Raw genomic sequence first — 14462 nt, 5'->3', positions numbered from 1 at the left:
AGATATCAACATGTAGTACTTTAGTTCTTAGATTTCCATTTGATAGCATATAGATTATGCTTTTTATTTTCTTATAGTATGCCAACTCAGCCACATGGGGTGTGCAGCCAGTACATTCTGAGTGCCGGTCCCAAGCCCAGATAAATGAGGAGGGTTGCGTCAGTAAGGGCATCCAGCGTAAAACAAGCCAACCCAACTATGTAGACTCAGAATCGAATTCCCATACCGGATCGGTCGCGGCCCTGGTTAACAACGTCCGCCACCGGTGCTATTGCCCAACAGGGTGCCGGTGGAAATTGGGCTACTGTTGGGCGAAGATGACGACAAAGAAGAGGAGGAAAACGTTGCCACAAACAGCGGGAGAAGAAGAAAACTAGAAGGGTGGAAATGAGAGTGGGGACTTTGAATGTTGGTAGTATGACTAGTAAAGGGAGAGAGCTGGCTGATATGATGGAGAGGAGAAAGGTAGACATATTGTGTGTGCAAGAGACCAAGTGGAAGGGAAGTAAGAGCAGGAGCATTGGCGGTGGGTACAAGTTGTTGTACCATGGTGAGGACAGAAAGAGAAATGGTGTTGGGGTCATTTTAAAGGAAGAGTATGTTAAAAGTGTGTTGGAGGTTAAGCGAGTGTCTGACAGGGTGATGAGTGTGAAGTTGGAAATTGAAGGGGTGATGATGAATATCATCAGTGCATATGCCCCACAGGTAAGTTGTGAGATGAAGGAGAAAGAAGATTTCTGGAGTGTGTTAGATGAGGTGGTGGAGAGTGTGCCCAAGCATGAAAGAGTGGTGATAGGAGCAGACTTCAGTGGGCATGTTGGTGAAGGGAACAGAGGTGATGAGGAAGTAATGGGTAGATATGGTATCAAGGATAGGAATGGGGAAGGACAGATGGTAGTTGATTTGCAAAAAGGATGGAAATGGCTGTGGTGAATACCTACTTTAAGAAAAGGGAGGAGCACAGGGTAACATATAAAAGTGGAGGAAGGTGCACACAGGTGGACTACATTCTTTATAGGAGATGCAAGCTAAAAGAAATCAGACTGTAAGGTGGTAGCAGGAGAGAGTGTCACTAGACAGCATAGGATGGTTGTTTGTAGGATGACTTTAGAGGTAAAGAAGAAGAAGAGAGTGAGAGCTCAACAAAGGATCAGATGGTGGAAGCTGAAGGAGGAAGACTGTTGTGTGAAATTTAGCGAGGAGGTGAGAGAAGCACTAGTTGGAGGGGAAGCAATTTTGGACAATTGGAAGAGTACTGCAGATGTGGTGAGGGAGACAGCTAGGGCAGTACTGGGTATGACATCTGGACAGTGGAAGGAAGACAAGGAGACTTGGTGGTGAAATGAAGAGGTCCAGGAAAGCATAAGGAGAAAGAGATTGGCGAAAAAGTTTTGGGATAGTCGGAGAGATGAAGAAAGTAGACAGGAGTACAAGGAGATGCGGCGTAAGGCGAGAAGAGAAGTGGCAAAAGCAAAGGAAAAGGCATATTGCGAGCTGTACAAGAAGTTGAATAGTAAGGAAGGAGAAAAGGACTTGTACCGATTGGCCAGACAAAGGGTCAGAGCTGGAAAGGATGTGCAGCAGGTTAGGGTGGTAAAAGATGCACATGGTAATGTGCTGAGAAGTGAGGAGTGTGTGCTGAGAAGGTGGAGGGAATATTTTGAAGAGTTGATGAATAAAGAAAATGAGCGAGAGAAAAGGCTGGATGATGTGGTGAGAGTAAATCAGGAAGTAAAAGAGATTAGCAAGGAAAAAGTGAGGGCTGCTATGAAGAGGATGAAGAGTGGAAAGGCAGTTGGTCCAGATGACATTCCAATGGAGGCATGGAAATGTCTAGGAGAGATGGCAGTAGAGTTTCTAACCAGATTGTTTAATAAAATCTTGGAAAGTGAGAGGATGCCTGAGGAGTGGAGACGAAGTGTGCTGGGTCCTATTTTCAAGAACAAGGGTGATGTGCAGAGCTGCAGTAACTACAGAGGCATAAAGCTGATCAGCCACAGCATGAAGTTATGGGAAAGAGTAGTAGAAGCTAGGCTTAGAAAACAGGTGAAGATCTGTGAGCAGCAATATGGTTTCATGCCGAGAAAGAGCACTACAGATGCAATGTTTGCTCTGAGAATACTGTTGGAAAAGTACAGAGAAGGACAGAAAGAGTTACATTGTGTGTTTGTGGACTTAGAAAAAGCTTATGATAGGGTGCCAAGAGAAGAGTTGTGGCATTGTATGAGGAAGTCTGGAGTGGCAGAGAAGTATGTTAGGGTAGTACAGGACATGTACAAGAATAGTGTGACAGCGGTGAGATGCGCAGTCGGAATGACAGACTCATTCAAGGTGGAGGTGGGATTACACCAAGGATCAGCTCTGAGTCCTTTCTTGTTTGCAGTGGTGATGGACAGGTTGACAGATGAGATCAGACAGGAGTCCCCATGGACTATGATGTTTGCAGATGACATTGTGATCTGTAGTGAGAGTAGAGAGCAAGTTGAGTTTAGTCTGGAGAAGTGGAGATATGCTTTGGAGAGAAGGGGAATGAAAGTCAGTAGAAGCAAGACTGAGTACATGTGTGTGAATGAGAGGGAGCCCAGTGGAATAATGCAGTTACAAGGAGTAGAAGTGGTGAAAGTAGATGAGTTTAAATATTTGGGGTCAACTGTTCAAAGTAATGGAGAGTGTGGTAGAGAGGTGACGAAGAGAGTGCAGGCAGGGTGGAGTGGGTGGAGAAAGGTGGCAGGAGTGATTTGTGCCCGAAGAATATCAGCAAGAGTGAAGGGGAAAGTTTACAAAACAGTAGTGAGACCAGCTATGTTGTATGGTTTAGAGACAGTGGCACTAACAAAAAGACAGGAGGCAGAGCTGGAGGTGGCAGAGCTGAAGATGTTGAGATTCTCTTTGGGAGTGACAAGAATGGACAAGATTAGGAATGAACATATCAGAGGGACAGCTCAGGTGGGACGGTTTGGAGACAAAGTCAGAGAGGCAAGATTGAGATGGTTTGGACATGTGCAGAGGAGGGACCCAGGGTATATAGGGAGAAGGATGCTGAGGATGGAGCCACCAGGCAGGAGGAGAAGAGGGAGACCCAAGAGAAGGTTCATGGATGTGCTGAGAGAGGACATGCAGGTGGTTGGTGTGACAGAGGAAGATACAGAAGACAGGGTGAGATGGAAACGATTGATCTGCTGTGGCGACCCCTAACGGGAACAGCCGAAAGAAAAAGAAGATTTTCCTATAGTATAGAATACATAGATAGATAGAAAACAATATACATTACATCATAGCTTCTGTTTCTATAATAAAATACCATGACCATGACCAAATCTCCTGTATTAATATTTAGGTTTTAATACCTACTCCTGTATATTATATGGTACCATATTTATTGTATATGTTGTTTATTACCCTCAATATTTAAATATAGTTATATATATTTGATGTCTTATCTTTCTTATGTCTTATTACTTATTATTATATACTTTTTCTTGAGCTGCTTGGGTGGGTAGGGAGAGTTCCCATGGGATAAAAAAGCTTTTCAACCTACCATCCCTAGTTCTCAAGACCAGGCACCTAAGTGGCTCTACGCTACTCTTTTCTACTCTTCTATTTTACTCTTCCTTTTTAGATATTTAGATATACCTTAGTATACTAGTATAGTTCCACCTTAGAATTGGAATATAATATAAGATATACCTTAATGAATTTACATGTATTTGTATTGAGCTCGGCGATGTTTTCATCGGCCAAAAATGGCCACCAGAGGGCGCTCGGTGTAAAGTCCCCGGCAGCCCACACAGACGATCAAGTCCAGAAAGTCATTGAAATCCTGGATTTTACTTCGTCTTAATTCAGGACAATCGGAAACGCGCAACATAATAGACCAGCAGAATAATCCAAAACAGAGTTTGAAGAGGACTTTTTTTTTTTTTTTTTTTTTTTTTTTTTGGCGGTGACTCGTGCCTGGGTGGGTGGACCGCGCATGCGCACTGCGCTCTTTGCGCTGATCAGTGCGGCAGGGAAAAAAAAAAAAAAAAAAAAAAAAAAAAAAAGCGCAGAGACGCCGCCAAGATAGAGGGAGAGAGGAAAAACATTTAGAAAAGGAAGAAAGAAGAAAAGATGGGCACAGACGGCTGCCTGGGTGGATTTATGAGGCTTTCCGGTCGTGTGGAACCGTAACCGGCCTCTGAGGAGCAGCCTGGGAAAAAAGAAAAAACATGTCAGGGAATCTTCAGAAATCCAAACGACTAAAACATAAGAACTGCGCGCTGCTGTAGCGGTCTGTCTTACTGACATACACCCGGAGCTGTGTGGGAGAGGAGCGGCGTTCCACCTCCCAAAAAAATCATCGTGACCTGGAACATCAGAGCAGACTCAAAAGTTTTTTTTTTTTTCAGAGGAGAATTTGCTGCATTGGATTCCTCTGGACGGGATGTCAGCAGGAATTCCACTGGCTGTGTGATATTCCCGGTGCAGTGTAAGAGGGAATTCTTGGATAAAAAAAAAACAACAACAACAACATGGGAGATGCTTCAGGCGACAGGCAGACCTTCATCGTTCCTGCTATCAAAAGCTTCGATCATTATGACTTTACGAGGGCCAAGATCTCCTGCAGCCTGACGTGGCTCGTGGCCAAAGCTTTCGGCTCGGGTAGGTGGCGGCAGCCCCCCGCTTCTTTTTCATTTTTCTGCACTAATTATTCACTTTAACACGTGTAACACTGCGGACAGCTGTGTTTATAAATAATTAACACGCCGCAGTCACCCCCAAACCCACACATAAAAAAGTGCCGACACCCTTTGCCTTTATGACGTCAAAACAAATGAGAAGAAACAGCCTTCATATAATGATGATGATGATGAAAGGCATCAGAGGGCTGATGCCCACTGTGTGCTCTACACACCATGAAATCAACATATAGGTCAACTAGTGCAGCAGATAAGAGAATATTTAGAGCGGAATCCTGCAAATGGTGATAAAAGCATCACATTCGGCAGAAATAGTCCTCAGACAATCCTCTTTTGAAAAAAAAGATTGGCCACTTGAATTTTCAGTTGGCGTTCAGGTAGGGGACAATTGAAGGATTACACAGGAGTCAAAATTAAAAGATGCTCCAATCATATTGAAACCTATGCCACATTATTTTTCTGATCATAAAGATTCCAAAAAGGTATGATTTGGACGGTCTGTAACTGAATTCTATGGAGTTACCGGGTAAAAAACAGCAAGAATGGTGACAAAGGTCAGTGTCGGTTTGTACAGGGGTCAAGAGTTAAAGTTGCTCCAATTTTGGTAAAAAGTGATGCAAATTACTAGTTGAGTTAATATGGTTTTAAAAAGTAATAGTTTGGACCATGTATCCTCCTTACTTATCACGTTACCGTGTAACATATGTCACATGTCATAGAATCCAATAGACGTGGACCTTGTTTGACCTTTTATTTGGAGACCAAGCATTCAACACTGTCAACACTATTCCATTTATTAATCCTATTAGCTCAACCAATAAGTTGCATCACTTTTTACCAAAATTGGAGCAACTTTATCTTTTGACCCCTGTACAAAATGAAACTGAGCTTTGTCACAATTCTTGCTGTTTTTATCCCGTAACTCCATAGCATTCAGTCACAGATAGTCCAAACTATACCTTTGTGGAATCTTTATGATCAGGCAAATAATGTGGAATATTTTTCAATATGATTGGAGCATCTTTTAATTTTGACCTCAGTGTGGTTCTTCAATTGACCTCTACCTGACACAGATTGAAAAGTCAAGTGGCCAGTTGGTTTTTTCAAAAGAGGAGTGTCTAAGGTGTATTTCTGCCGAATTTGATGCTTTTATCACCATTTGCATGATTGTTTCCGTTATCTGCTGAACTAAACATACAGATGTCAGAGGTCTCAAACTCATTCCAGAAATGGCCGAGAGGGTGCAGATTTTCTTTGCAACCATCCACTCCACCAGGTGATTTCACTGATTAACATCACTTTGAGCAGATGGAATCAGTTTATCATTGAAATCACCTTGTGAAGTGGATGGTTGCAAAGAAAGCCTGCACCCTCTCTGCCCTTTCTGGAACGAGTTTGAGACCTCTCCTGTAATGTGTTTTTTGACTATGCAGGACTTTGGTGTGACTGCATTATAAATGACTTCATAATGCAGTCACAAATATTTTGATGAAAGTATAAGGTTGTGGATACAAGTGGCAGATTTCTCCGTCAGGTATCTCCTGAATAGGGTGAGAAGCTCGACTATCTGGGAGGGATTCAGAGTTGAAAGGAGCCAGTTGAGGTGGTTCGGGCATGTGGTGAGGATGCACCCTGGTCAATTTAATTGAACTCATTTATATAGCGCCAAAGTTGCCTCAAGGCGCTTCACACAAGTAAGGTCTAACCTTACCAACCCCTAGAGCAGTGGTGTCCAAACTATTCCAGAAAGGGCAGAGAGGGTGCAGGTTTTCCTTGTAGCCACTGACTCCAACAGGTGATTTCACTGATTAACATCACTTTGAGCAGGTGGGATGAGTTCATCAGTGAAATCACCTGCTGGAGTCAGTGGCTGCAAGGAAAACCTGCACCCTCTTGGCCCTTTCTGGAATAGTTTGGACACCACTGCCCTAGAGCAAGCACACAAGTGACAGTGGTAAGGAAAAACTCCCTCTGATGATTTGAGGAAGAAAACTCAAGCAGACCAGACTCAAAGGGGTGACCCTCTGCTTGGACTATGCCGCCGACACAATTGACAATACGAATATACAGGAAGGGAGGTCTTCCAGTCCAACTAGGAGGAGGCCCCAGACATGCTGGCGGGATTCTATTTCCCAGCTGGCTTGGGAACACCTCAGGATCCTCCAGAGTTACAGGACTTGGCGAGGATAGGGAAACGTGGGTTGAGCTTCTTAGTCTGTTGCCACCAGAACCTGTGTCGCAGTCAGAACTGTCCCCCCTTCTGTTCGGTCCCCCCGCCTTCACTGCGCATGCGTCATTTCGAAGTGTCAGCAGCGATTCACCTATTATCATCTCGATTCTGCTTAAAACTGCACTCCGGTCATCATCTATCTCTGAAGCTTTTGTACAGCAATCGTTTCCACATAAATTCAGCATTATTTCGTAATAAAAGACGGAGGACCGATCAGAGCGCGACACCAGCACATCTGAGACTAACTCTCTGAGTCTGACTCTCTACCACTCAATGGATATAATGTTATTATTAACCATCAGATGACAAAGTAAAACCTCTTAAATCATTCTAAAGTCAGTATTAAGAGGTGATAATCTGTTAATTGTTATTAACGCGCCTACATGACAAATGCGCAGTGAAGGCAGGGGGACCGATCAGACTGCGACTTTGGGTTTTCACATGCACAAACTAACATAGAGGATCACTCAGACTAGGGGAGTGCTGAGACCCTGACACCAGATAAGCGGCAGAAAATGAATGAATGAATGAATGTGCTGCCTGTGTATTATTCACAGTGGGGTTATGTTGTGCAAATTGAGTTTATTAATCCTTATTTTACAGTTAAACACAATTGTTATTTCATGTGTAGCATTGAAACCACCCCTTTGTAAATTTAAATTTCATTTATCAAATTAAAATTTTGCCAGAAACAATTGTACGCATGCTTGCTGCGTCAGCCGCACCTACCATGCCGATCTTCAGTCTGGATGACATGCCCACAGTCTGTGAAGGAGGGACATCCATTCCCTAAAGTGAGATGTGACAGAGAGAGCAGTCAGCTTCTTAGGCTTTGGATCAAAGCTTTAATTTCTGTTGATACTGTGAAAACTGTGGTCAGCATACGGTGCATGTGGAAAGTATTCACAGCACTTCACTCAACAGTTTAAAAATCCTGACGAAGCGCCAGCTGCATGAACGAAACTGCGCGAAGGTTAAATGATGCCAATGAAAGTCAACAAAAGTCCAGATTTCTTGTTTCATCAGGGCTTTGTTGCCCTTCGTTAAGTGCCGTGTGACTGGGCTATTGCAGCCTTATTCCAAAATAAAGTAAATTATGTTTTTCCCCTCAAAATTCTACTTATAACACCCCATAACGACAGCATGAAAAAAGTGCCTGCTGCTGAAAAACATCCCCACAGCATGACACTGCCAATACCATGCTTCACTGTCCTCCAAACATGATGGTTGGCATTCATGGCAAAGAGCTCAATTTTGTCTCATCAGACCAGAGAATTTTGTTTCTCATGGTCTGAGAGTCCTTCAGGTGCCTTTTGGCAAACTCCAGGTGGGCCGCTGTGTGCTTTTTACTAAGGAGTGGCTTCTATCTGGCCACTGTACCATACAGGACTGTTTGATGGATTGCTGCAGAGATGATTGTCCTTCTGGAAGGTTCTCCTCTCACCACAGAGGAATGTTGCAGCCTTGACTGAGTGACGATCAGGTTCTTGGTCACCTCCCTGACTAAGGTCCTTCTCCCCCAATCGCTCAATTTAGATGTGCGGCCAGCTCTAGTGAAAGTCCTGTTGGATTCGATCTTCTTTCATTAACGGATGATGGAGGCCACTGTGCTCATTGGGACCTTCAAAGCAACAGAAATGTTTCTGTGCCCTTCCAAAGATTTCTGCCTCGAGACAATCCTGTCTCAGAGGTCTACAGACAATTCCTTTGACTTCATGCTTGGTTTGTGCTCTGACATGCACTGTCAACTGTGGGACCTTGTATGCAGACAGGTGTGTGCCTTTCCAAATCACATCCAATCAACTGAATTTACCCCAGATGGACTTCAATTAAGCTGTAGAAACATCTCAAGGATGATGAGTGGAAACAGGATGCACCTGAGCTCAGTTTTGAGCTTCATGGCAAAGGCTGTGAATACTTATATACGTGTGATTTCTTTTTTTTTTTTTTTAAGAAATTTGCAAAAATCTTAAAAAAAAAACAAAAAACTTCACATTGTCATTATGGCGTGTTGTGTGTAGAATTGTGAGGGGGGGTGGATTTCATCCATTTTGGAATAAGGCTGTAACATAACAAAATGTGGAAAAAGTGAAGCGTCGAGAATACTTTCCTGATGCACTGTAGGTGGGTGAGAGTGTCACATTTAGGAGATTTTTAACTTGATGTGCAATTTCAGAATCAGCGCAGACAGTTATCGAAGTGCTGGATATGCACAAAAAAGTAAGAGTGAAGACTGTCCAATGAGCACATGAAACATTTTCAGATTATTTTCTTGTATTGGAGAATTTAACAGGGTGTACCTTGCCTCTCGCCCTGTGACTGCTGAAATAAGCTCCAGCCCTCCGGGGCCCCTTAATTAGAGTAAGTGGGTATCGAAAGTGGATGGATGGATTGTGTGACAACAACAATATAAAGAACCACTATGAGGCAACAGCTTTGCACGATGCTGCCACCTGTAGCTCTGGCTTTGAAATGCATTCTTGAAGTTGTCATAGGAAATAATTCTGTTTTAAGGTTTTTTTTTTTGTCATGTTTTAGATTAATTATTTGTTTTAAAATGTAGCGTATATTTTAGCCAAAGCGGGAGCATTTTTTGATATGCTGTGGTGTTTGTCCTCTTATCACTGCTCATGTTTATTGAGCAGGATTGCTGCCTGTTGCTAACTACTTCCCACTGTTGAAGTTCAGGCCAAGTTTAGGGACTTATGCTGTGATTAGGTGATATATAAATAAATTGAATTGAACACTATTAATTATCTATGCGAAACAACGTATTCATTAATTATCCACGATAATGCTTTTATTTATTTGTTTTTTTGTTTTTTACTTTTCTTGACTTTAAGAAGAGCAGTCAGAGGTTGCAGACCCTTGCCTGTGAACATTTTTCCACTTTCAGATGTTGCTTTCACTCAATGATACAAATGGAAACATATTTCTTCTCACCAGATCCAAATGAGTCATTTCAGCTGAGTCACTTCATGCAGAGTGGCAGACGGGGATACCCATACGCCCCCTTTCTCTTTAATTTTTTTTTTCTTTTAACATTAGGACTTTCTCAGCAGAAATAACAGCCAAAATGCCCCCCCCCCCTACAGAAAGTCCTTTGATGGAAAAAAAGAATATCTCTGTGTTGGTAACAGCATAAGGTTTGGATAGCAAAATTGTAGATGTGAGTAAAATGGTTCCGCCTTGTTTTCATATCCCATTTGTATAATATCCGTGAAATGTGCAGTATGCCCTCTGGTGTTTTTCACAGAGAAATGCTTTTCCTTACAGAGACCACAGCAGCCACAGGCGAGAGTCTATGTATACATCATTTGACAATATGGGCATATCTACCACCCAACTAAATTAGTTGTAGCCGATTAACGAAGTCAGACTGTGTGTAGCAATATGGCCGCCATATTTGTATTGGGTAGCAAAGGGATGGATCACGCTGGGATACTCTTTGTACGAGTGAGATATTTTCCATCTATAAAGAGGAATCAAACGTACTCTAAACACTGCTGTGTTTTTGGTTGTACTGCAAACTAAGACAAGAGCCTGGACTTTAACTTTTGCTTACTATGGTTTCTGCAAAATCTACTGCAAAATTTGTTTGTTTGTTTTTTCCCCAAATGTACTCAATGCAAAATCTGCAATTAAAAAAAAATTCTAAAGGACGAGGTTCACACATACATCAGACATCATGAAGGCCTCCTGAGAAATGAATTGTTCAGTGACTGTCAAGGATTTATACACAAGGATTAAGTGATTACTTGATGTTTAACTTTTATGCATCAGATCAATCAAAAGCCTATTTGTTTAAATAAAATTAAAGAATGGATAGCTACATGTTGCTAGAGTTGATGCCATATCTTTTCATCTGTACTGCAAATTTGTGACGCAAACATGAAATGCTGTTCAAAGGAAAGACCTGCTGAACACTGGCACCTGCTGGATGATTCACAAATGTGCATCCATGTCATTATGAATTCATATTTAAATGCTACAGAGCCAACAGCCAGGCCAGGCCTCTGCCAATAATAATAATAAAAAAAAAATAATGGAAGTTGCTGCTTGATTAGTCTGTAAGAAGGGTATATCACATGTGCTGTCCATCATAAACAGACTTGGTGTGTATTTTAAGTGAAGGAGAGTGAAATATTTTTAAAACAAGCATCATGGCAGCACTGTACACTGCCATGCTTATGAAACACAGCGAGACAAGATGGTGAATGTATTTCTGTAGAATGTTTTTGTTCCTAGGTTAGTTTTGATTGATGTCAATGTGTATGCTGAATAGATAAATATGCGAGTGCACATGTTACAGAGACCTAGGACGCCAGCTGTAACGTGTGCCCGCCCTGCTGAATTGGTGACGGCAATAATAAGGCATCGTGACAGCCTACATTGTTTATGGTTTTCAGGTCACTTTGTGCTGTGGTTTTGGAGTTATGCATTCTGATGCACAGACTCAGTCTCAAAACCCTCAGAAGCAGAGTGATGGTGGCAACAGTCATCAAAACTAGCACTGGTTTCTTCTTGTGGACAATAGTATGCTTTAGTCATGGCAACATGAGTCCCACATGTCCGTTATTATGGGGTTTCAAGCATCTTTGGTCTCATAAAGACTGAATAATCCAGACTGCTATGACTCAAGACCTATATTTCAGCTTGTATTGAGTGTATTTAACGCCTGGTTCTCTCTAAATGTTCTCCACGTACCAATCAGATGATCATCCAAATAAGGACCATGGCAGTCTTCCTGTTTCTTTTCTTAAAGAGCATGAAATGTTGCAAAAAGTTAACATGAGTACGCCACTCGCTGTTTTACAAGACCCGAGATTGTTAGCTTATTGCCACAGTCTTATGTTTTCCCCGTTCCTCTGGTAACACAGATTCAGCTCTGAGCACTGCAAAGAACTGTGGCCCCGTTTCTAATCAGTCTTCCTCAGAGCCTTTGGCCTAGTTTGGATGGACGACCGATGGTTTTAATCTGGTGATGCTTCGACGTAACATGCTCTTCATCTGAACTTTTACACCAAAATTGCGCTGTAACTGTGTGGTAAATTGCACCTTTCAAGATGGAACATCTTTCCCACACTCACCAACCTCACATCCTGTGAGAGAAAAGTATCAATACAACTGACCTCTCATTAAAAAAAAAAAAAAGCCTTTAATGGTGTTTTCATGTCTTGTGGCTGATTTAAGTGGTGATTTTTTTTTTTTTTTTCCTCTGGCTCAGTGTTTGCTCAGTATAGCTATACTCATTTATGGCCACAATTGTAATATTTTATCAAACCTGACACTTGGAATTTGTGTGGCACTTTGAAACAATAGTAGGGTCAAACTAGTTTAACATGATCACATTTCTCCTTTCCTGGTGTAAAACAAGATGCAGAATGTTTTTCTGGACAGAACTTTGACTGGTTTATTCTGCAGTAATTTTCACGTACTATAGGTCTTCAGGGTGTGTTTTGAGTTTTGAAAAGTACATTCAAAATATCACTATTGCCCCCTGATGGCTGGTTGCAACTCTGATCATTTCAGTTAAATTCAGTTAAGTCAGCTCAAGCTGCTACACGTGAGTAAGGTCTCAGGGTGTGCTGAGGATCAGGTGCAGTGGGGTTGGGGTTTTTGTCTACTTTGAGGTTGTCAAAATTAAATGTTCAGATGTTAAATTAACCAAGCGGTGAACTTGGGTGGAATCACATGATGCCACCATTGGGTGGAATCACATGACGCAACTCCATATTACATGGAGAAATGTGGCAGGGGTGGGATTTGAACCCGGAGCCTTCTGAACTGAAACCAAGCACTTTAGCCACTTGGCCACCACCCCTGGTTGCAGTTGGCTCCAAAACAGAGCACATTCTCATGGGAGCCCATGTTAAAATGTCCAACTTTAGAGCAGGACTAAACATGTATACAGCCTGGGACAAAACTTTTTTTGTCTCTATAGGCAGTTTTCCCCTGTATGGCAACTGTACAGGATTGATAAATGGAATAGTTTTGACTGTGTTGAATGTTTGTTCTCCAAAGTAGAGGTCAAGCAAGGTCAACAGCCATTAGATTCTAGGGATGTGAATCGTACAACTTCTCACGATTCAATTCGATTCCGATTCTTGGAGTGACGATTCGATTCAGAATCAATTTTCGATTCAAAGAGCTCTGAGAAAGTTATATTACTCAAAAAATGTTTATGTTTAAGAAAATGCAGCTTTACAAGGTTAATCAAGTGATTCTAGATGTAAATTTACTTATCTGCTTTGCTCGTTCAGAGTTGGCTGGCAGTTTAGTGAAGCGCTGTTCAGTAGTCGGCAGATACCGCTGCTCCACTTCTTTTAGATCCGGGTGATGGTGTAGCATGTGGGCTTGTGGATTTGAAGTGTTTCCGAAGTACTTGACTTTCATTTTGCAGATTTTGCACACTGCATAAGTCATGTCAAGCTCCTTCTTACGCAGCAAATAATAAAATCCAAAATGCGCCCAAACATTTGCCTTCAGCAAAGACGGTGCTGGCTGAATTAGCTCTTCGTCCGCCATGCTAAGCTGCAGCTCACGAACGTTTGAAGCACGCCGGACCCTCCCCTCACGGGGACACTGTAGTACGGAAGCCGTTGCCTGACAAACAGTACACACAGCGAGTAAGCAAGAAAATGTTTAAAAAATGCTTTTTAAAAATCGATTCTTGGACATTTTGGAACGATTCAGAATCGTAATAAATAAGAATCGTGATTCGGACGTGAATCAATTTTTTTTCTGGCACCCCTATTAGATTCTATGACATATGTTACCCCACAACATGATAACTAAGCAGGAGAGATGGTGCAAAGTATTTCTTTTTAAAACCGTATTAACTCCACCAGTGATTTGCGTCACTTTTTTTTTAAACAAAATTGGAGTAACTTTAACTTTTAATCCCTGTACAAATTAAAATTGACCTTTGTCATCCTATTTTCTGTTTTTACCCCATAAGTCCATAACATTCATAGGCAGTCCAAACTATCCCTTTTTGGAATCTTTATGATCAGACAAATAATATGGTATACCTTGCAATAGGCCTGCACGGTATAGCCGGTTTAACCGTTACATGGTATAATTTTTGCCGACGGTAGAGAGTTGGACTCCACCGTGTAATCGCGATAATGCCCGCAGAGTTTTTTGATTCTAATTACATTTTGTTGTAAGTCCGTAAGTAAAAGAGTGCTGGTTAATTGAATCTATATGTGGTGGAGGGTGGACTTTTTTCTGGTTCCGGAGCACAGCGGTGTTCTGCTGTATCTGTTAGCTGTTTGAACTGAGCTGTTTGAGTTCTTTGAATTAACAGTCTTTTTCAAGACTTTTTTACTTTTTTTTACTTTTTCACCGTGCTCCAACGCCTAAAGAAGACCTCTAACGGTCGAAGCATCGCGACGGAGCTCTTTTATCAGCTAACCTTCATCAGCGTTGGCAAGCTAACTAGCTTGCTAACGCTTTCGTTTTTATTTTTATTTTATTTTTTAGCACTGTTGTCGTGCTGCTCCACAGCCTGCCTAGTGGATTTTTATTTTAGCACTGTTGTCGTGCGT

At 42.0% G+C, this 14462-nt stretch overlaps 1 protein-coding gene across 2 annotated transcripts in view; it reads left to right on the top strand.

Annotated features, from left to right (window-relative positions):
* The first annotated feature begins 4080 nt into the window (after positions 1-4080).
* Positions 4081-14462, top strand: part of camsap2b (calmodulin regulated spectrin-associated protein family, member 2b) — a 109885-nt gene continuing 99503 nt past the window's right edge. The window contains exon 1 of one of the 2 annotated variants that reach the window (XM_034184089.1): positions 4081-4641. In XM_034184089.1, the coding sequence (XP_034039980.1) occupies positions 4512-4641 (130 nt within the window). In that variant the 5' untranslated portion in view covers positions 4081-4511. The remainder of the gene's footprint in view (positions 4642-14462) is intronic. The other variant, XM_034184090.1, reaches the window with a different exon arrangement.

This window comes from Thalassophryne amazonica, chromosome 12, assembly GCF_902500255.1.
Source record: "Thalassophryne amazonica chromosome 12, fThaAma1.1, whole genome shotgun sequence".
NCBI lineage: Eukaryota > Metazoa > Chordata > Actinopteri > Batrachoidiformes > Batrachoididae > Thalassophryne > Thalassophryne amazonica.
Note: the sequence above shows the minus strand (reverse complement) of the source record. Positions and strands in the feature narration are given on the sequence as shown.